This window comes from Ursus arctos, unplaced genomic scaffold (genome assembly GCF_023065955.2).
Source record: "Ursus arctos isolate Adak ecotype North America unplaced genomic scaffold, UrsArc2.0 scaffold_6, whole genome shotgun sequence".
NCBI classification, from domain to species: Eukaryota; Metazoa; Chordata; class Mammalia; order Carnivora; family Ursidae; genus Ursus; species Ursus arctos.
This window is the reverse complement of record NW_026623078.1, coordinates 43,158,745-43,181,713: the sequence shown is the minus strand read 5'-3', so window position 1 is coordinate 43,181,713 and position 22,969 is coordinate 43,158,745. Positions and strand designations below refer to the sequence as shown.

General features: G+C 36.1%; 1 protein-coding gene across 1 annotated transcript; it reads left to right on the top strand.

Moving 5' to 3' along the window:
• The first annotated feature begins 234 nt into the window (after positions 1 to 234).
• Positions 235 to 22,056, top strand: CALB1 (calbindin 1). The gene is made up of 11 exons (XM_026495777.4): positions 235 to 511; positions 1,041 to 1,117; positions 5,066 to 5,140; positions 13,199 to 13,282; positions 13,398 to 13,454; positions 16,455 to 16,532; positions 18,924 to 18,979; positions 19,058 to 19,097; positions 19,225 to 19,278; positions 19,995 to 20,066; positions 20,400 to 22,056. Exons 1-11 carry the CDS (start codon positions 433 to 435, stop codon positions 20,511 to 20,513), a joined length of 786 nt encoding a protein of 261 aa, XP_026351562.1. The 5' UTR covers positions 235 to 432; the 3' UTR covers positions 20,514 to 22,056.
• Positions 22,057 to 22,969: the final 913 nt, after the last annotated feature.

Genomic DNA, 22,969 nt, shown 5'->3' with positions numbered 1-22,969 from the left:
TTTCAGCCTTCGGTCTTTCAGCTAAGAATCTCCCACCACCTGCTGCTTCCTACACTCTAAAACTCCTTCTCCAGCTAGCTTTCCTGCGAGGAGAGGCGAAAACTGGGAGGGGAAAAAGGTTGGTGCGAGCTAGAGGCGGGAATGAGGAATGGGAGGCAGGAGGAGGCGTGGCCCAGTTCGGCCGTCAGGATAAATACTGAGAACTGGGTGCGGGGTGTGGAGAGAGAACTCCGGAGGACCGCCTGAGCCGAGCAGCACCGAGGACAGCTCCCGGCAGCGCCTGCCCACGTCTTCCTCCGCAGCCCAGATCGCTTTCACATACACACACATACATACACACACACACACACCCTGAGGTTCTTGCTCACCCCACACTAGCACTGACATACACACACGCATACTCATACACGCAGACACACACTCGGCTGTACGATGGCAGAATCCCACCTGCAATCCTCCCTGATCACAGCCTCACAGTTTTTCGAGATCTGGCTTCATTTCGACGCAGACGGTGATTATCTTCTCTTTTTTTAACTGTTTGAAGACCCCTTGTCCCTGCCCTTTTCCACCCTTTCCCCTCCCCTGAGCCTCCTGATCCTATTATCCCTTCTTTCTTTACTTCTTCCGCCACCCCCCTAATCTTATCTCTCCAGCTGGCTGCCAAACCATCAACTTGAAAGTTTATGTATTTTTTCTAGGTTATCCCAAAACCTTCAACTTTTTTTTCTCTCCAAGAATGTTAATAGTACGAAAGCGGGGGAGGAGGGGAGTGAGAGAGAACGAGCAGAGATTGGGGGACACTGCACCCTAAAGTTTCTATGGTTACACTTAACATCCGTACCATCCTCCTTTGCCCTTAATGGATCCAAACTTTGACACACGAAGAGGGCAGCGCTGCCGCTTCCGCATCCTTTCAGGGTTAATCAGTGTGGAGGCAAGAGAGCCTCGCAGGTGGCCAGACCTATAGCGGTCATGAAATTGAAAGGGGAAGAAACTCAGAATGAGATGTCTGATACCTGGGTGCCTCTTTGTCTTTGCAGGAAGTGGCTACCTGGAAGGAAAGGAGCTGCAGAACTTGATTCAGGAACTCCAGCAAGCACGGAAGAAAGCTGGATTGGTAGGTTTAAGTTTGCAACCAAGGAAAAAGACCTTCAACCTTAAAACATAAATATTCTAGAGTTTTCATAATAAGACAGCGAGATCCAGTGGTTTCCAGGGAATGTAGACTGAGGGAATGTAGATTTATTGACTGAGAAAGGAGAGAAAAAGCACCTTTCCAGATTGTGTAAGGGGAAAGATAAAAGGGGGAGAGAAAGAGATCCCCTAAAGGGAAAAACCTTACACTAGGAAATCAGAGCATTTAAAATATAGATTCTATACCTGTACTTGCTTTAATAATGCTTAAAAGAAAAGTGTGGGTGCATGAAATCTTTTAGCAGATCACCTCCTCTTCGATTGAGTTCTAGTAGGTAATTTTTAACTTCTCTTTAGCTGCGTGAGAAGTGGGGGGGGGGGGGGGTTAGAAATGCATTTCTGCCCCTTGGTGGTCAGGAAACAGATCTGCAGATTATGGATCTCTTGTTTTATTGCTACTTATTGTGAGGTTGATGTGGTCGGACAGATAAGAAAATGTTCTGTCTTGACCTTTCTCACTGAGGGAAAGTTGGACAACTTGCAACATAATAATGAGCAAGAGCTTAAGATGTTCATTTCTGTTGAGAGGGAGAAACCCAAAAGTCAGAGATGTAAAAAGTAAAAACAATTTTAAGAATTTCATGTATTTTTAAAAAGCAAAGCTATACTCTGATTGGAAACAATTAATGGGGTCTTGAAAACAAGCATATTTGTGATTTAAGCCATTAGGGAATTAAGTAAATGACAATTATTACCAATTATGAATGACTTTCTGTGGGCATAAATTTACCTGTTAAGATCTTTTCAGCATAAAAATAAAATATACCTAGCTTTAGAACATAGATGGGATGATCGTACAGAGAAAATAGGATCAGAATTTTGCAGTGCATTGGAGTTTATGTAAGACTACATTTCAGAAGACAGTGTTGGATTTGGGCTAGTTAGAGGTTAAAGATCTTTGGTCTTTTAACTACTGGCTAGGGATTTTACATTACAGATTATATATAACTTTTATGTCTTTAGAGGAAAACATAGGTGTGTGTGATCCTTTAGCAGATCACCACCTTAAGCATTGATATAGATATTTTAAAAATATATGTTACTAATAGTTACCTTTTTGTTCTAAATTGAAAATTGTGTGATATACATCTCTGTACAACATATTCAAAAGACCACCAGAGGACTCTAAAAATGTATTATAATGCATTACAGAACTATCGGTTGCTAAAATCATGGACCAAATGGATTTAAAACCAGATAACACTCTGGGGATTGTTTTACACAGATTTAATATTATATAAACCTGAAAGTATAATAGAATGGGATCAAATAAAATAGAAAATGCTTTATATACTCTCTCTCCACACCCTCTCTCCTTATATATTACCATAAATAAATGCATGCAATATTATAGCTCTATAGATGTTTGACTAATAAAGCAAAAACAATTCCTTATTTCATTTAAAAATATATATTTAAAATCTGTTTGGAAAAATCTTACTTGCCATAAAATTTCAAATTAAAACATTTTAAGCCACTTCCAGTAGCTAAGTGATATTTTAATTTTTCTAGAAGTAATTTTAATATTGTGATTTATTTTCAATTTAGAAATTCAAATATTTAGAAACTACATTTTTTCAGATTTTTCTTTTCTTTTTCCTATTTTAATATTTGTACTTTTTTGTAAACAAATAACTTCATGTTAGAGTTCTAAAGATTTTAAATTTTTTTCTACAGCCCAGGCTCCAATTTTAGGCTATTGGCAATTCTAATTATTAGATATTAATCCAAAAATAGCAGACTTGAGCACAAGTACAAGATTATATCAAGTTGCTTAACACATTGATTGTTGAATATTTTTCTGGGTTATGTGTATAGGCTTTGGAGAGGTAAAAATCTAAATTGAAATCGGGATTGAGAGGTTCCTGTACTGGACAAATATGTCCCTGTACTACTGGCCCCATTGTAGTAAACCTTTTACATATTTCTTTTTTTTAGAATATAAAAATTTTCATTTCTGGCCACAGGTAACAAATTTCATTGTATTAAAGGAAGCAGTGTTTGGCTTATTGTATTAATAATGTGAAACTTAAAAAATGTCACTAATATAAGTGAATATAACATTTTTTAAAAAGACTTTGTTTATTTGAGAGTGAGAGAGAGAGCACAAGCAGGGGAAGTGGCAAAGGGAGAGGGAGGAGCAGGCTCCATTGAGCAGGGGGCTTGATCCCAGTTCCCTGGGATCATAACCTGAGCTGAAGGCAGATGCTCAACTGAGCCACCCAGGCACCCCAAATGAATATAACATTAATGAAATATAATAACCCAAAATATTTTCAAAACTATCCTTTTATACTAAACATGGTATTTTGTCTTTAAATTTGCATTTTTATAAAGCTTTATTATTGTCATTGTCTTTACATTTTGTACTGTTTAAAACCTAGATTTTGACATAATTACCATCCAAGAAGCTCACAGACTGAATGTCAAGTCTGCTAGTTAAACTAGTGGTATTACACAATTTTAAGATTTAAAATCAAATTGTTTTTTGTTTACTTTAAGGTATGTGCAAAAATAAAAACTGATGGTCCCACTAATGCCAAGGGGTAAACTCTTTCCTTTTCTTACAGTTATTGCTTTAATAAAATTTACTAAATGCAAATTATGATTAATCCATAGAAGAGTTTTGTTTTAAAGACTACATTATAATTAAATTGCTTGATTACCATTTGTCACCTCAGTTCTACTATGGATATTTACTTTGGTTCAAAAATGATTCTGCAACAACTAGTAGTAATGATACTCAGCCTCAATATAACTCTTAAACTATATTAACTACCTCTCCCTAAAGCAAACTCATGGGATAGATAATACCATTATCTTGTTAGTTATGATAAAAACTGAGACCTTAATATACTTTCCCAAGGACATAGAATAGGACATTAGTAAAGGCTGACCTATTTTAAATTGGCTTCAGTTAATGCAACAGGGCTATCTAAAATGGGCTATGTTGGAGACCCAAGGGTATAAATTCAACATCCTGAATACTAGTTCTATATTCAGATCACTAGTTTACAGTTCATGGCCCTCTAGTCTGTCAATATGTGAAGAGATTATGTAAGCAATAGAATAGATTGGACAAAATAGTTCAAATGAGATGAAAGCATTCGTTTTGTCTCTTAAACATATCTTCTTGTACAAAAATACACAGGAGAGAAAACATCTCAGAAAACAATGAAAACACTACAAAACCACTCCCTAAGTTATTCTGGGAGGCAAAGATCCTAAACATATAACCAATAGCTTACAATAAGGTTATCAAATTGTCTGTCTCTAATGAAAGTACAAATAGGTCATTTTTTTATCTGACTTAATTTTTTTTAATTGTTCAATTTATATATCAGTAAATGCCACTTCTGTGTTGGAAACACGAAGACACTGGAAACACTGAAGAGTGACAATGTGAGGCACTCTTCGACATTCACATTTCTTGCTTGTCCAAATGGAAAACACCTATTATTACTCCCCATGGATAAAACATGTTAAAATAAGGAAAATGTTATAGGGCAATTAGTTGGAGCAATATAAAAGAATCTTTCCTGAAGGAAGAAATGTTTAAAGTACATTATATTTGAATTCACTAACAGTTATGAATTCAGTAACTCTGACTACATTTTCAAAGTTTAGCACATTCTCAAAACGCATAGAAGATAAATCAGTAATTGATTCAGAAATGATAATCATAACCCTTTCATTTGAAACCAGTAAATACTGTGTCAGTTATATCTTCAATTTTCATGAGAATAGTTCATCGGTGTGCATAATTCTAAATGGTTTCAATTCCAGTTTTTCTTCGTAGAAGTTATTAACACCATCAGAAGCATAGTTGGTAGTTTTTTAAATAAACTTATCTTCTTTTACATAATTTTAGGAGTTATCACCAGAGATGAAAACCTTTGTGGATCAATATGGGCAGAGAGATGATGGAAAAATAGGAATTGTAGAGGTAAGGAACTTATGCATTTTTCTGATATACTTTTAATAAATGAGCTGCATTTTGTACTTGAATCCAACTCAAACAGGATATGGCAAGACCAATTTGGAGAGGCTTATTTTGCCTAAGTAAAATATTATCTTCTATTCAAAAGTATAAAATCAAAATGCTCAGAAATGAAAGAGGCCTTAGAGTTTGCTTAATCCAGAGCCTAAATTTAATATATCATGAAACCAAAATGTGGGGAGGTGAAATGATTTGGTCACATACCTGTTTGCTGGCATAGGCACAGTTAGAAGCCCAGGTCCCAGACTTCTGGATGAGCAGCTATGCCGTTACATTACCTTACCTCACTTGGATAAAACACCAACCAAGTACATGGTTCATTGGTACTTCTTATTCAACAGTGTAGAATTTTCTATGTATTTGTAATCCCTAGGACAACGGCAAAAGGCTGCATCCTGCTTCCTGAAATTCTATTTTAGATTGGCAGTTGACCTTAGTTAAAAACAAAGAACTTCACTGAAGTTAATGAATATTTTATGATGTGTTATAGGTAAGGGTTTAAGTCTCTAAAAGACAGAACTGCGGGTGTCCAATCTTATCTTCTGATGAGCACTATTCGTACGGAGGACCACTTTCGTTTATGAATCAAGGAAGCCAGACTTTGAGTATGCTCAGTTCTTAGGCATTCTCAGATTGTGTGCAAGAACTGTTGCTTTCCTTACTTGTACTTTTTGAAACTGGTGTCTCAGCTACTTTATCTCTGCAACCTATTAGAGAAATTGAGTGAACAGCTTTGTCAAGAAAAATAAGGTTTTATTTTTAAATATGCCAAATCAAAAGTATAATTGTATTATTATAATATTCTTAGTGTATTAAGTTGTGATGTATTCTGGCTGTCAACAACATGTAGTCATAATTTACCCTTGATTCAGAGAATTAACCTGGCTTTCAATTAATTGATTTTATAGGACATCTGTCATGTCAATGTGAAATACTTATTTTTACGCAGCTACTACAAAAGGAGTTAAGATAGGACATACTATTATTACCTTTATAATTAAAACATTTCCCCAGAGTATACACTTTCCCTCTGCCTATGTATAACTCATTACAATATAAATAGATAAATTAACAGTACTGGGACTTACAGGTTAACATAGAGGCCAACTAATCAAGATATGAAATCATTAAGGATAAGAAAACTTTTAAATGAACATAAATGAGATGAGGTAAATCTATTCAAAATGAGTTGGAAAATCTAAAAAAAATCAGTGAAATTACAGATGTGGTTATTTCAAAGTTTGGCATACTTTATAATTCCAGTAGAGAAAGGACCATCATCTTATATTTAACATACCTCACCTTAAAGGACTCCAATGGTCTCAGCTATTTTACTTAATTTCTTCAGTGATAGATTAAATAGTATAAAAAAGCATGATCCAATTCACATGCATTTCACACTTTTAAAAGGACTAGATGAATCTGTTTTGATTTTTACTATACATAATATATCACTTATGAATTATAATTTGAAGCCCTATTTGAATGAGAGGCTGGGGGTCACTAGCAGATGCACCGTCCTAAAGTTTGGAGAAAAAAAATTTCTCTAGAAGTTTGAGATAATAAACTATTATAGACAAGTTTTATGTGTGAGAAAAGATAGGTAACAGAAGAGGTTAAAGAAGTTAATGACGGCTAAAATGAAGAACTGAGGAACTTTTCTAGCAATCACAATAAGAAAATTTACATTAGTATGACAATATATAATTTCTAAAATACATTCTCTCATTTGATCCTCATAACAAAATAAAGTAAGCCTAAATATAATATGAGGACCTATTTTTATAGTTGGCTTCAATAGAATTTGACTGAAGTTAAAGAGAAAAAATAAGAAATAAATGGTGAAACAGCCAGTACCCAGCCATGTTCCTCAAACTACTCTGCCTTTTTTAAATAATAAATAATCTGTGCATTTTCTGCATTAAAAGGAAATAGTTTCGAGCTTCAGTTGGTTGATTACTTAGGGCAAGGCTTTGTGCATCCTGTTCAACCAGGCTAAACAAAGTATAGAGAAGTTATCCAGCCAACGCATTTGAAACATGATTCAGGCAAAACTCTCAGATCAGCTGAAGAAGAAAGAGTCTAAAGGGAGAACTTTCTAGTAAATTCTTATGTGTCTCACTTAACTATACCAGGACACAGAATTTTTTGCTGAATGGAACTCCTGGGGAAAAACTAGCCAAAATTCCTCATTTTAAGGATGAAGAAACTGCAACCCAACAGGGCTAAATGATGTGTCTAAGGTCCCAGTTGGCAGGGAGTGACAACACTGTATACAAGTCTAGATCTGAACCTGATTCCAGATTCTTTTCATTAATCTGAGTTACCAGCCACACGCAAGAGGAGAGGTGTTGATTAGTTTGAGAGAAGAGAGTTAGAATAGGAGAACAGAAAGAAGGATCACTGCAGGCATTCATAGGCCTGTTGATTCGGTCTAGGTTGGGTAAGTAGGAGTGAGGACAGTAAAGAGAGGTTCTGAAAATCATTGTAAAGAAGAAATTGAAAGTTACAGATAACATATTGAAAAAGAGGAAAGGAAGAGTGGGAATGCCCAAATTTATAACATGTTGCTAATATCACCAGGAAATTGTATAAAATAAGTCCATCTTTTCTTTTTCCAACTTGACGTGTATCACTTGATAAGAAATCCTATATACAACATGGGAGACAAATAGGCACACGCTAGCCAGCCATGATGGGATGGGAAACCCCATGTTTTCCAAAATTTGTAATAATCTACCTACTCACATCAAGATAATATAGCTTTAGTGTTCAAAGAGGAAAGAGGTTAGTTTTTCCTATATATTTAATAGGTATACTGATGGGCTCCTCAAAATCTAATCAAGGTAAACCAAATGATATTCATGTGGTAGTCTGCTTTCCTATTGGAAATGAGCTGAAGTGATTTGACTTTAATTGAAATAGGTTATTCAAAAGATCAGAAAATATAGTGGTTAATTTTCAAAGTTCTATCCTGAAGTGGACTGACCTTGCCAACAACATGCTTTTACTATCTAGAAATATATAAAAAGAAGGGTAGTATATCGATGTTGTTCTTCTGAACTTTTAAAATTTCATGTCTTTAGATTTTAAAATTCACATAAATACAGTTCATTTATAAAGAGATTGTTAATATGAACTCAAAACAGGAGCACTGAAATTCTGAAATACTTTAACAAATACCATGACAGTCAAAAAATGTTCTAAATTTATTCAGACTAATAGCTCTATTGCAGAGAGGCTGATTAAAATAATTAGAAAGGAAGACTGAATGATTCAGCAGATAATGTGAGTACCAGAGAAGAAATTTCTAGTAAGTATAGATATTTCCCTTAGTTGGATATCAAATCTCTAAGCTCTTCACCTGATCCCTTGGGCAACATGTGGGAGCCTACCATCCTCTTCAATTTTTTTTATGTATTTGTCCAGGTCAGTGCATTCACTGGCAGAGGGGGGCGGGAAAGAAGAAGAAAAAAAAAAGATCTAAAAGCTATTTTAATCCTAAAACCATAACATCTCTCCCAGGGAAGCAGACACTACTTTCCCTCTTTTCTTCCACAGTAGGATTTGAGCGTAATAGTTTAGCTATAGTGAATAATTTTTTATGGCAGACTACTTTTCCACCTCAGAATTTGGGGAAATGGACAGTAAAATCAGATCAAAAACATCCCTCTGGATAAATATTTTTAAATGATTAGGAAAAGGTTTTTGAGTAAAGATTTCAATGGAGGGTGATGATTATAGACAAAGGCCTCAAAAGTCCAGAAAGTCAGATGGTCGGATTTCAAATCTGGCTCATATTATAAACTATATGATAGCAGTTCATTTATCCTCTCTGCCTGTTTCTTTGTAAACAGGGATGGTATATAAGTACCAACATCAAATGTGATAAAGCATGTCAAACGAATACATCAATCCTGGCACACTGTAAAAGCTCAATAAATGTATTTGCTACAATTATTTTAAAAAACTGAAAATACTACACCATTCTTCTGAATGCCAAGACTTGTAACTACTTCTTATATAATTGCTCATATTCATATTATTAAACTCAACTAGCCTTAAATTTATATAAGATTATTTGCCTTCCACATTTCCTGGAATCATTTAATTGCCTAGGAAAAATACTTCTCTGGTTCCCAAATGAAAGAAGTGAAAGTTTGTTAGTATGTGTTGAAGGAGGTTAACAGTCAACATGAATGTCTTTAGGAGTTAAGAATTATGCCTCATGTGTGCTTTGACTTATTTAGCTCATTTGTTTCTGGTAAAATTGCCCTGTGTGTGTGCTCTCTTTGCACCTAATACTTAGCTTTTATCACTACATGTCCTTTTTTGAAATTGTTGGGAATAAGGTTTGAAATTCTCTGCCTCCCTATAAGGTTCGTACCCACGGTGACTACGAGTCCCCAGTATCCAGCACGGTGCCTACTAGGTTCTGAATCATAGCTACATGAGCTATAGCAAGGAATTTCAGCCTACTCCAAAACACAGGACAAGGGTTCTACAGTATGCCTGGGAATAGAACAAAGACGGAAAAACCCCTGTGACATGTTCAGTTCCCTGGGAAGCAGATCTAAGTTGAAAATGAGCAATAAGGAAATTTGTTAGGAAGTGCTCTTGGGACCAATACCTGTTGAAGGGAAATGAAAAGAACAGGACTGGGCAGAAGGAGGCAGTGGGCCATGATACGGTCTCAATAGAGGCTTCAGCTCACCCTACAGTGGGCTCTAAAGCTGCAAGGGTCCTTCACAGAAGTCCCAAATTGAGTGACAGGGCTGTGCCTTTTTCTCCTCATGTGGATCAGTCATAGGACACAGTGTCCTTGGGAAAGCAGCTCTCTTCAGCCTAGATATCTCCCAAAGGTGCTCCCAAAGTAACACTCCCAGCACCTAAAGGGAGCTCTGGGAAGAATATTGCAATATCCACCCCAACCCTACCCACAATTCATTAATAAGTTATTTGAATTATCTCCAAAAGAACTTTATTTACAGCTTATGCTGACCCTAGACAATAGTCAATTGCCTACATTCATAAGTTCACTAAGGTATTTACTGACATTTTTGCAGGTACTGGGCAAAGAAACAAGAGTAAGACACAAACCCTATCCTCAAGATGTGTGTAGTCTTCATATATCTAGGGGAGACAGGAACCAGTTCTCAACAGAAGTTCTGAGGGATTCTGGTCACAACTGTCTCTACGTATTGCCTTGCTATTCTTCCCTCTTTCCCAACCCATAATGAAGTTTTGGGAGTTCATAAAAGAACAGGCAGGCAGCCCAAGCATTAAGAAATTACCAAAAACCTTGGATCAGGCAGTATTGAATACTTCCATGGACAGCAGGGACTTAGCAAATCTGAGACTAAAGCAGCCTTACTTGACGCTTTTAATAAAAGACCTCTCCTTCTTTGTACATATGCTCTAAGACTAGAGCTGGAGAGTTACTGCACCCGGCTCTGAAACTTGGAACACTGATTCCCAATATATTGATGGAAGCGTCAACAGCAGGACCATTACATTGTGAAACACACCTTTAAGAAGATTTCTTTGTGTTCACTATAGTAACATCCTATCCACACGTATTCATCACTTCTCTTTTAATGGCTGACTTGTCTTATTATAATCTTTTACACACTTGAAATGCATTTCTAATGTCTAAAATAGGATGGCTCTATATTCAGTTTAACATTAACAAACTAATAGATTAAAAATGTGCATGTAAATATAATCTCTTTTTTTAAATAATGAAACCAAGTAGGACCGAAATGGCATGAGAAAAGAAATATACCTTTACATTATACATGCAGAACAATTTTACCATCTCTATATTTGACATTCTAGAGACCTCTAAACTTTATGCAATATGAACTTTAATTTCTGAAACAAAGATGGTTAAGTTTTCCCTTATTTTACATTTAGTAACTGCTTACTAGTTCATTTTTTTTTCTGTTTTCATGTAGTTAGAGGATTTTGGTAAGTGTAATTAAAAAAAAATTTCTTTGTTCAAAACAGTTTTGACATATAGAAATACACAGAGAAATATATAAATGAATATAGAAAATTGCGTGAAGATAGTAAAAACAAATACTATAAGTCATGTTAAGTAAGTAAAATTATCAACCAATCCCCAGCATTTCTACGCGCTGAGCACCACACTGACTGTTCAGGAGATGCAGACAAAGCATGGTCCCCGCCCTCCCTAAACGCAGGGTCCAACAACAGCTTACAAAGTGGCATCTGACAATTGACATGCCAATAACGAAAGGAATTGGCATTAGCTATTTCCTATTTCCTAAATGAATGCTATGTTAACGCACAACTATACTAGGGACCTTTATTTCAAAATAAGAAAGTGTCTTCTGACTGAGTCCTATTAACATTCTAGTAAGATATATAGCCCTGTTCCTTAGTTTCACCTCCATATGTAGTGTCCATAAGCTGAATGTATCTGATTTGACATATTATTTTTATAGACCTAAAAACAAGTTAAAGGACATATTATATGGGCATAAAAAAAGCAGAGATTACTTGCATATAAGTTAAAATGATACATTTTCTATTAAAAAATTTTAATATACCTAAATGGACGAAATTTTTTTTAAAGGAGCAGGGGGAAGATAGACTTTCCTATAATTTGGCAGAAATTTTGGAACGGATATTGAACTTAAGGTTGATCCATACCACAGGTCCTCCGTCCACAGTCCAGGGATGAGGGTCCATGCCTGAACTTCAAAGGAAATTAGATGAAACCTAGAATGTGTAGGTTTATTCTTTAACAGTGAAGATGTAGTGATTCTAATAGATTCTCAAGGTCATTTTGAAACCAGTGCATTTAAGAGACATTGGTTTCTACTTCAACTCCTTATTTTAGTGATGAGGGTACTAAGTTCCAGAAGTGGCTGAGGGAGTTGCTGGGGACCACAGCTAATTAGCAGCTGAGCCAGGAATAGAACACATGCCTGCACTGGGGCCATCAATCCAGCTCCCTCCCTCCCTGCACGACACAGATTACGGTCATCTTAAAATGGGATCTGGAGCCCTTTTATCCCCTTAAAAAAAAAAAAGAAAAGAAAAGAAAAAGGGGGGGGGTACTGAAGTTATGAAGTGAGATCTCAAGAAACAGGTCATAGGGTCATGAAATAGAGATCATAAACCCAAGGCCTGGATTCTGACAGTGGACATCGTCTTAGCTAAAGCCAACAGTCTGAGAACTGTTTGTTCCTACTGCCATTCAGTTTCCACTGTTCATCGTGAGTTGTCTTTTCCACTTCTCTTTCCACTGCCTTATATTTGTCTTCAGTTTTGTTTTTTTGGTTTTTTGGGTTTTTTAAGATTTATTTGAGAGAGAAAGAGAGGCAGAGGGAGAGGACGAAGCAGATTCCCCACTGAGCAGGAAGCCTGACACAGGCAGGATCCCAGGATCCCAGGATCATCCCCGAAGCTGAAGGCAGACATTTAACAGACAGAGCCCCCAGGCGTCCCTGTCTTCAGTTTATCTTCCCTGGTTTTCTTAGGCTTTCTCCTCCGATCTGGGAATGCATTTTTTTTTTCCTTCCTTCCTTTCCCCTACATTCACATTTCTCATGGTTTCTTTCCTTCTACATGGCATGTATGTCCCCACATATACCACATTCTGTGCACCCTGAGAAGAGCAACACTGCTCGGTGGCACAGAAGCGATGAAGGGGTCAGGCCACCAGCATGAATCTGCTTGGATGTCCAGCAGATGAGGAGGGGTCAAACCAGGGCTATGGGAGCTTTCTGAGCACACCTGCTGCTGCCCCCTCACTGACCAGACAGCCCCTTCACTCAAGGCCACCCAAGCACTGGAAAAGCCAAGGGCTCTCTGTGGGAACAAAGTATCAGAAAGGGAAGGTCCGTCCTAACGTTTTTCCTCTCCTAGTTTTCTAGGCAATAAAACTGCTTCTAATAAATATATTCAAGAAAAATTAAGCACGAAGTAATGACAGAAGCTTGCTTCCCTTACAACTTTTTGGATCTTTTTCAGTTGGCTCATGTATTACCCACAGAAGAGAACTTCCTGCTGCTCTTCCGGTGCCAGCAGCTGAAGTCCTGTGAGGAATTCATGAAGGTAAAACAGCTCTGTCCATGAGGGAGGTTTTCAGAAAGCTACTTAGTGTAGGAAAATTGTTGGCTTTTTTTTTTTTTAAATGTGTTTGGTTTTCCTTACCCAAAATTATTTACAGACATGGAGAAAATATGATACTGATCACAGTGGCTTCATAGAAACTGAGGAGCTGAAGGTAAGCAAATAAAAACCTAAGTTTTAGAAAAAATACTTTTTTTCCTTTTAAATAGAATTATGAACTCTGTAACTTTTTTAAAAGCCTCCCACAAAAGAAACTTATGTTGAGCAATGGCACATTTTCACCCACTCTTCCACATCGCTAATGAAGTACCAGATTTAAAAAGAGACTTGAAGTACTTCTTCAAATTCTATTTAGCAATGCAAAAAAATTAGCATTTTCTGTGATATAAACAAATTGTTATACTAGATAGTCAGATACAACAATATACTAAGCCAAATAAGATGCTCCTTTTCACTGAAATTTGCCATTTTATTTTAGAAATTAAACAACTAACATAAATAGATTTCTCTCTCAAGAGAAAGACAAAGACACCATTGTTGGACACCTACTATATATTATGCACATTATTTTATCCAATCTTCGTGTGAGTTCTGAGATTAGTACTACCCTTGAGGAAAAAGATGAAGAGGAGTTTAGTGACATACTGAGGCCACACAGAAAGACACAGGGCTGCAGTGTTTAAACCCAAACTCCTCTGCCTCCAAATTCCCTACCCATTCCATAAAACCTCCTGCCTCTCAACAAGAACAACAACAAAGTCTTAATATAATCAAACTTCTGAAAAATTGTAACTTTGAAAATGAATTTGTCAATTCATCTCTCCCAGATGGACAGAGGAGCTGGTGGGGGAGGAGAGGATACAAAGGAGAAGGCAAAGAGACCTAAAAATGAAGTTATTCTGTCTGATTTTTTTCATCTTTAAATGGGGGTAATCATGCCTTCCTCTCAGATTTATTGTGAAGCGCAAGTAAAATTCTGTACATGAAAGATTTTGTGAAATACACAAGGCACGATAAATTATATTATTCATGAATCCAATGACTTACTAGTCTTTCAGAAGTATGTCAACATTCTTTCTTGCTTTTCCTTAAATCGACCGAGATTTCTCAGTCCAGAGACCCTATTTTGTCAATCTGCAGGATACAGAGTAACTAAAAGGGAGGCAAATTAATACTTATGTGGCAGGCATAGCATTAGGTGCTTGAAATGTATTTTAAGATTTAATCCTCTCAGAAAACCTGCAAGACAGGTATTATCATTCCCGTTATACAGAGAAACTGAAATTCAGAGAGATTAGATAATTTTTCAAAGTTACATAGCTGCTTACGAAAGACACTAGACTATCTGATAATGCTAGTGATATTTTTTCCGCCACAACACCACATGCTTCCAAGCTTCAGTCATCAAGAGCTACCTCTCCTCTTGTCAAGTGTGGAAAAAGGAATATCAAACCCAGTTTGTTCACCACAGTTTAACATGGCTTGAGTCACATATAATTTTAGAGATGGAACTCGGACATTTGCACCACCATAAAATTGCTAAAATACAGTCAACAGCAGCCTCTCGGAAATATAAACATTTCTAATGTGAAAACATTTTACACAAACTTGCAGCACAACCTAGAGCTCACAAGGTGACAGTTAAGCTATTGGTTTTTATTCCAAAGGACAAAAAATAATCTTTTAAAAATCATTTCAAGTTCATCATGAAAACCTTAGCTCATTTCTAAATACTGACATTCTTTGTTCTACATTTTATTCTCAGAGATTCTAAATAGAAGTCTTCCTCTCTGGGGAATTTTGAAGATAAGTTGGTATTCTTTTTTAATGGATCTTTCAAGAAAGCTAATTTTAAGATCCATAATAGAGTAAAACATCACTTGCTCTCAGACACGACTTTGAATCTCAGCGTCCCGAGGTTCCTCCCAGGCTATTTTTGTGACCACCATTTTAGTCTCTGATGAGGCTTTTTAACCCAATTAATCTCTGACAAAAGACTCATAAGGCTCAAAAATAAAATTCACCCCCAATAGATAACTTTGAATTTTCCGTGTTTCACTCTGGATTTGAAATGGCATGTTTGAAATGAAAATACATTTAATCAAACCAAGAAAAAGGTCTCCTTCCTCAAAAAGAGTAAAGTTAAATCAGCCCAGAACTGGTACATTTGGGAAGAAGATATACCACTGCAGAACCAAAGAAACCCAATCCTTCAATATATCCAAATACAGTATCTGCTTAGTTTTCCATAACTAAATTCATTTTTGAAAAAAAAATAAAGGAGTCACAAATGAACAGCACTAGACAAAATGAATTTTATATGCCTAAGTGCTAACACTGTCATTTATGTGGCTTTTGTAAAGCTTTTGATTTATTCCTCTGTTTAAAAAAAAAAATTAACTCCCTCCTAAACTCCAACTGTCAAAGTAATAATTATCTTTTTTCATCCTTCCCACAATAATCTCTATTTTAATATGATTCACATACCCTTCAAGGATTAGAGAACATCATCTGTGGCCAACTCTCTTAGTCTGAACAGTCAGCTGAAGCATTCTAACCAAGGTGTTTGGGATTGCATTCAGCCCAAAAGCCACCTGACTGACCCTTCAGTGAAACAAACTTCTTACTATCTGTAAGACGATGTGAAAATACAGTTTGTGAGGGCAGAAAATACACTTCAAATTAGAGGTAGCTCTCCATCTGGCTTACTAATAATTTTCATTCATGTTACAACGGCATAGAGGGGGCCCTTGTGTTTCTTACAGAAAAGTCAGATGAGCTTTTGTGAAGATACCATTATGTAGAAATGCATCCATTGGGCTGGCTTGTATATAAACTTGTACTCAGATTCCTACACAGTGCATAATCCAGATACTCATTTAACTGAGGTAATAAAAGCAGTGCAACATAGACTACAACAGATCAGGTCTCAGTAAAAGGCAGATATCATACCTGTCAAAGGCAGCATCATGGCTGGAATGCCAAGTGAACCAAGTGGAATGATCTCCCTTCTAAGGTCCTCTCCTCACTCAGTTCTATCCTCAAAGAGAGGCTTTTTTTGCATTCTTGGGACGTTCCATTTCAAGACACGCTGAAATGGAAACAGATTATAGGTTACATGGGACATTTATCTGAGTGTTCTTTGTCTTAACAGAACTTTCTAAAGGACCTGCTGGAAAAAGCAAACAAGACTGTTGATGATACAAAACTAGCTGAGTATACAGACCTAATGGTAAGACTGATCTTGGAGAGACAGTAGCCAAGACCCTATGAAATATTACTGTGTTCTTGTTAGTTCTCAAGGCTATGGAGGATGAAATAAATAAACCATATGGGCATCATATGCATTTGGGTAGCATTTCACTTGAAAAGTTAAATCCGTAAGGATGTTTACACCTTGTAAGGCTGAGTGAGTGCTTTAAGACTCAACACATGAGCATTTCCTTTCTTGTGGAAGTAGGTAATTTTTATCTATCAAAAGATCATTCACTTTTCTTACAAAGCCAGTGTAAGTATATTACTAAATTATATAATTTAGACACATGTAAGTTACATTGTAGATATATAAATCAGATAACCAAAAACATTATGGAGGTTCTGAATCGGTTTTGATCACGACTCACAAAATCATAAATTTTGTTAGAATTTAAACAGAACTCAGGCTACTTTATTCATTGAGTGATTAAAAAAAAAAATGGGTATTTTAGAATACTGTCTTGGTGCTTGGGTGAGGAGTTCCAAATGTACCCTGAGCCTGATACTGTGATAACTAGTGTAACCAAGATCTCTTATAGAATATTGATAATAAATCCAAGGAAACTCCTTCAACATAGGCCCTTAATGTTTTAGGAATGAACAAATTTATGAAGTTCTAGATAGAATAATCCAGTGCCTATGAAGTTTATTAATTTCAAGTGGGTAGCTTCCGCATTTTGACTCATAGCATAAGGACTATGAGAAAAAGTCTTTGCCAAACTGATTCAGCTATGGGACAATATTTTGGCAACATTTTTGAAATTCGGGCAAAATTTTAAATTGTCCAAATCAGTACATATATTTATACACGCTTTAAGTACTGTAAAGGTACAGTGGAATTCTTAGCTTACAGATTTACATAAATAACACACAAAACAAGTGAATATTATAAAAATTATGTTCTATTAGATTGATAGAGGAGTTAGACTTTTTAGTTACCCTGGAAAGTCATCTTATACAAGGTTTGATTATAAACCTCAGTTATGAGGCTTATTTTCAACCTGTCAGCCTACTTTTATGTAGGGGGGGAATAAAACACACTAGAACTTTACTATTATCTTATTCACTATACAATGATATTATAAAGTAGGACTAATCTTTAATTTCAAAATTAAAAATTTTTCATTGCAAGGAAGCATCCTCTTTAATCCACTTATAGCACTAGCATACAAATGTGTCACAGTGGACAGATCTACGCTCCAAATAACTAATGGGAAATGGACAATAACCTACATTTATCAATTTTCTGTTTTGTGCCAGCCTTATGGGATGTCTATTTAAAGTAAAGACTCCTTTCCAGGTAGAAATTTGAAGCAGTCTTTTAAAAACCACTCAGATGGGAGTTTTCCCCCTGTTGGATTGAGTTGGCATATCTGATCCAATGTCATAAACCAGTTCAAATTTGAGAGGCAAATTAATCAAGAGCTAATTAAGATTTAAATATATATGTAGGGAAATATTCCCCTGTGGACACTAAATTGCGTTGTCAGGTGTCCAGTGTCTTGGTAGACAGTTTGATGATATCAGAACTTATGGTCAACAGTTTATAAAATGTATCAGTATCAGACCCTGAAAAAAATCTGCCTCCTACAAAGGATTCTTAGAACATTTCAAACCATAGACTGTTCTTTTTCTCCCAAAAGAGTGTTCACTAAACCTATAACCATTATGACCCTGATCACATTCCTTTTTGAAAAAACAATGTTGCTTTTTCCACATATGTAGCATGCAAACTTTATATATTTTAATGCATCTCATCTATAGTCCCTCCATGTATTATACTACAGCAATAGTTGCTACTTTCTAAAAACATTCATGCTTCCTGAATAAGGGTATGAGTGTATTTATATGGGTCTTGGTGTATGATGTGAATGTAAGTGTGATGAGGAGCTATCTAGTATCCAAGGGAAAATAAAACAAGTGAAAATTAGTCAAAAATTCTATTCTCTAAGAATTTATTCATACTATCTTCCTATTGCTTCTCCTTGTATTTTTAGGCTCTAAAAATATTTACTTTCATATAATTGTTTAGAGAGTTTTAGAGTATGCTATATACTGCCAGACACCAACTGTCCCACATTCTGACACATACACATATTTGCAAGAAAAATAAATTACGGTATTCTAGAATCTAGCTAATATCACTGTTACCCTATTTGACTATTCTATATTGCCCTGATAAACTTTGGCAATTGACCCAACTTATAGAACTGAAAATCTGCACTCAAAGTTTAATAAAAGCTAGTTTCTAGAATTTTGCTGTCTATATGACTGATTGATAACTCAAAGTACTTTACATTGAATTTTCTTCTCCTTCCTGCAATAAATCATTCTTCAGTGGCTACAATAATAACATTCTGTCTTTCAGCTGAAATTATTTGATTCAAATAATGATGGGAAGCTGGAATTAACGGAGATGGCCAGGTGAGTTAGGAAGTACACATATTATAATAAGTTCATCCTCGTCAAAAAAAATCTAATCTATTATTTCTCTCTCAAAAGGTTACTACCTGTACAGGAGAATTTTCTTCTTAAATTTCAGGTATTTCTCTTTTCCCTACCATAAACAGTATTTTCCTTGAAAAGGTAGACAGTGGGAGATTTGCCAAGGGATACACAATGAAATATATAGTAGCACTTTAACCTTTGTTCTCTTCTCTATCATCCAGGGAGTCAAAATGTGTGGGAAAGAGTTCAATAAAGCTTTTGAGTTATATGATCAGGTAAAAGTTCTTATCCATAATCTGATTGCTTAGAAGAACTTGGAAAATGCTCACTTAGGGGGGGTGGGGGGAGCCCTCAAACTCAAGGTCCATTTTAAAGGAACATGAGCTATTAAAATTACTCAGCCAATTTATTCTTGTCCTAGGAAATGTATTCTGGTATGTCCCAATTAGACGAAACTGGATTCAAATCCCAATGCTACAGGGGGCGCCTGGGTGGCACGGTCGTTGGGTGTCCCTTCGGCTCAGGGCGTGATCCTGGCGTTTGGGGATCGAGCCCCACATCAGGGTCCTCCGCTGGGAGCCTGCTTCTTCCTCTCCCACTCCTCTGGCTTGTGTTCCCTCTCTCACTGCCTGTCTCTCTATGTCAAATAAATAAATAAAATCTTAAAAAAAAAAAAACAATCCCATGCTACAGTTTATCTATTTTGAGGCTTTGAGTAAGATACCAAGCTCCTCTAAACCTCAATTTCCTCATTTGTAAACAGGAGATCATACCCACTTTACAGGGTGGAATGAGGATTAAGTTAGTTGAAAATATCCAGCAGAATCCTCCTCCATGTAATAGATGGTAATATCATGTATATGAGGAAAGTCGTTTGTGATGTCAGTAATTACAGTGGGGGAGACTTTCTGAAGAATCAGTTATTTCCGTTTTATTACATTCCCCATTATTGTGGAGTTGGTTGTATACTGGCTTATTTCTGCTCCCTCAGGATGGCAATGGATACATAGATGAAAATGAATTGGATGCTTTACTGAAAGATCTGTGTGAGAAGAACAAACAGGTAATCTAGTTACCATGCCACTTACTTTTTAAGCAGACTATAAGGATCCATCAAGAAGCACCACACATCCGTTTTTGGAAATCTACTTTAAAGATTTATAGAGCAGAAGTAGGATTCAATTCTTAATCTGATTTGGTACTGGCCTAAAACAGTGTAACGGTGATAAATAGATTTTAAAACAACCTTGAGATTATTCACATTTGTGTCAGAATTTAATCTAGCTCTTAATGGATTGATGTAACAAGCAGTTTTCATCCTACATTTTACCACTTGACAGTGGTTAATTAACTTCCGTATTTAGCTGGATAACAATGCCATCTATATTCTTTACAGGATCTGGATATTAATAATATTCCAACATACAAGAAAAGCATAATGGCTTTATCGGATGGGGGGAAGCTGTACCGAACGGATCTTGCTCTCATTCTCTCTGCTGGAGACAACTAGAGTTGGTGACCATGACCATTTACTAGCGATACATTGTATCTAAAAAATAACTGTGCACTATAAGGGAGTAGGCTGTATTTTCTTTTGTATCTGTAAATTTAACTGCATATAGATGATTACCCAGGATGTGTGGCACATTCTTTTCGGCTTGTTTCTACACCGTTTGTACAATTTTTGTAACTACATGACTGAAAAAGGAGAAAGTCTTAGGCTTAGGCCAGCTAATAGACCCAACTGGAAAAAAAAAGTAACTGAACGTATTCTTGCTTTCATAAATATAGTTGGACAAGATTTCCCTGAAAATTCCACTAGGATTAATCTCTAAAATTCTAGTCTCTGATGTGTAAATGCACATTTGTCACTGAATAGGATAATTATACCTAACAAGTTACCATTTCAGACAATAATAGGTCTGTTCCACAAAATCATCTTAAGCTGTATTTCCGATTATTAGGAAGAATGTGCTTTTGCATCTAAAATACCAAAATATCGATCAATAGTTAGTTATTTGTGGCTCTATGAGGTTAACAGTCTCACTAGACAAGACTTAGTTCATTAATCAACAACACGTCTACTGCTTGAATCCATACCAGGCTAGTGGTTCAAGTTAATCTGATGACAAGGAAAGGTAGCACCAGATGAAACAAATCTGTCTGATTCTACACCTGTTTTTCCAAGAAGCCTACGGTCAGAGTGTATGACCTTAATCCATTTTCTAAACTGTTTCCACGTGTTGCAGATTATAATTATTCTAGTCAACTGCTGTTTTTATGTCATATTGTGTGATCTCTAATTAAATTATATATGCCGAGTATCCTGGTGTCTACTTTGCATACTTCCTGGATTTTCTTCCTATGTAGGACTCTCCATTTCCACCAAGGGTATCCGCTGCCTCTGATAATATTTTTTTCTAGCTATAACAACTCTATTTTTTACTACATAATTAAATTTTAATGTAAAATTCATAGCACCCTGATTGTTGAATGTTATATCATCAATAATTTTGTGTATTCTGTGAATTCTATATATTTCGTATTGAGATCAGCATTCAAGATAGCTCTATTTCTATCTGCAAATAGTTTCAAATGAGTTAAAATAACATCTGAAAAGAAATACTAATGTAATCATCTAACTTATTTAGCAAGGGAGATTCTAAAACATTCTTTTGACCTACAACCAAGTCAGTTTCATAGATTTGTAGCTAGTACATCCTGTGCTGGTTACACTTGACTTGTAAAGGGGGGTAATTTGATGCTTGATTGTGAAGCAAAGAGCTAAGAGATATGTGTCTGTATGAAATTTATAAAGTTACCACCAAAGAGTTAATGGCTCTGAGACAGTATAAATGTCCCCAATTCTATAAATTCAGTACTTTTCTCAATTCATAGAAATCACAAACAAAATAAAAATGAAGTATCTCTTTCCCCCAAGGATGAACAGAAGACTTGCCAAAAAATGAAATTTATCAAATGATGTGTTAGATTGGCTTTGCTTCTAGTATGTAAGTGGAAGCACCGACCTTAGGTTGAATTTAAGAATAAATAAAGAGGAAAATAACTTTCATCTCTTGTATTTTTGTTTCTTTCTCAAAAAGTCAGTTGACATGTAACCAGTAATCAACCCAGGTGAAAATGTAGGATGCTCAAGTTATTATGGCCTAAGAAATCTAAATCTGCCTGATGCAGTAAATTATGGGATGCCTTAAGAGGAGCCTCAGACATCAAGATTTACAAAGAAACTTCAAAAAAAAAAAATCCAAGTATTTGGGAGTTCTTTGTCTCACTGACATGATCAAATAGTTCTTCGTGAAAGATTTTCTCCAAAGAAATAGGAATATACAGATTTCCTACATTCATCTGTTCATTACAGATGACACAGCTGTTCATTACTAACTGTACACCAAGATAAAAGCAAGTTTGGCACTCTTAAAATTGTAGCACCAAAGAAGAAAGAAAAACAACAGCAACAAACTCTGAGAGGAGTAGGTCTGGGGGACTTCCTAGAGAGCCAATAATAATGGTCATGAATCCAGCACCTGGCCTATTATGGTGAACTTGAACTCCTGAGCATTATCAGGGAAAGGAATTCTTACAGCTCAGCTAAATCAGTCACATTTACCTGTTAAGTGACAGGCCTGCCTCCTGGAGCAGGAAACAGAAGAGTAGAAAATGAATCTGACAGGACAAAAGTAAAACAGCTCATACCTCATATCACAAGCCAAACTCATTCCGGGTATATTACCAATCCAAACGCAAAGGTACACAGACAACAACGTATCAGGATCTCTTTCCTCTATCATGCATGGGAAGATTGCTTAACAACCAGTTATGAAAACACAGACTGAAAAACTGGATTCCTTAACAACCAATTATGAAAAAACAGATCGGAAAAACTCAAGAACTCTGTTCCCCAAAAGTCACTACTCAGAAAGTGAAAAATCAAACACGAGCGTGTAA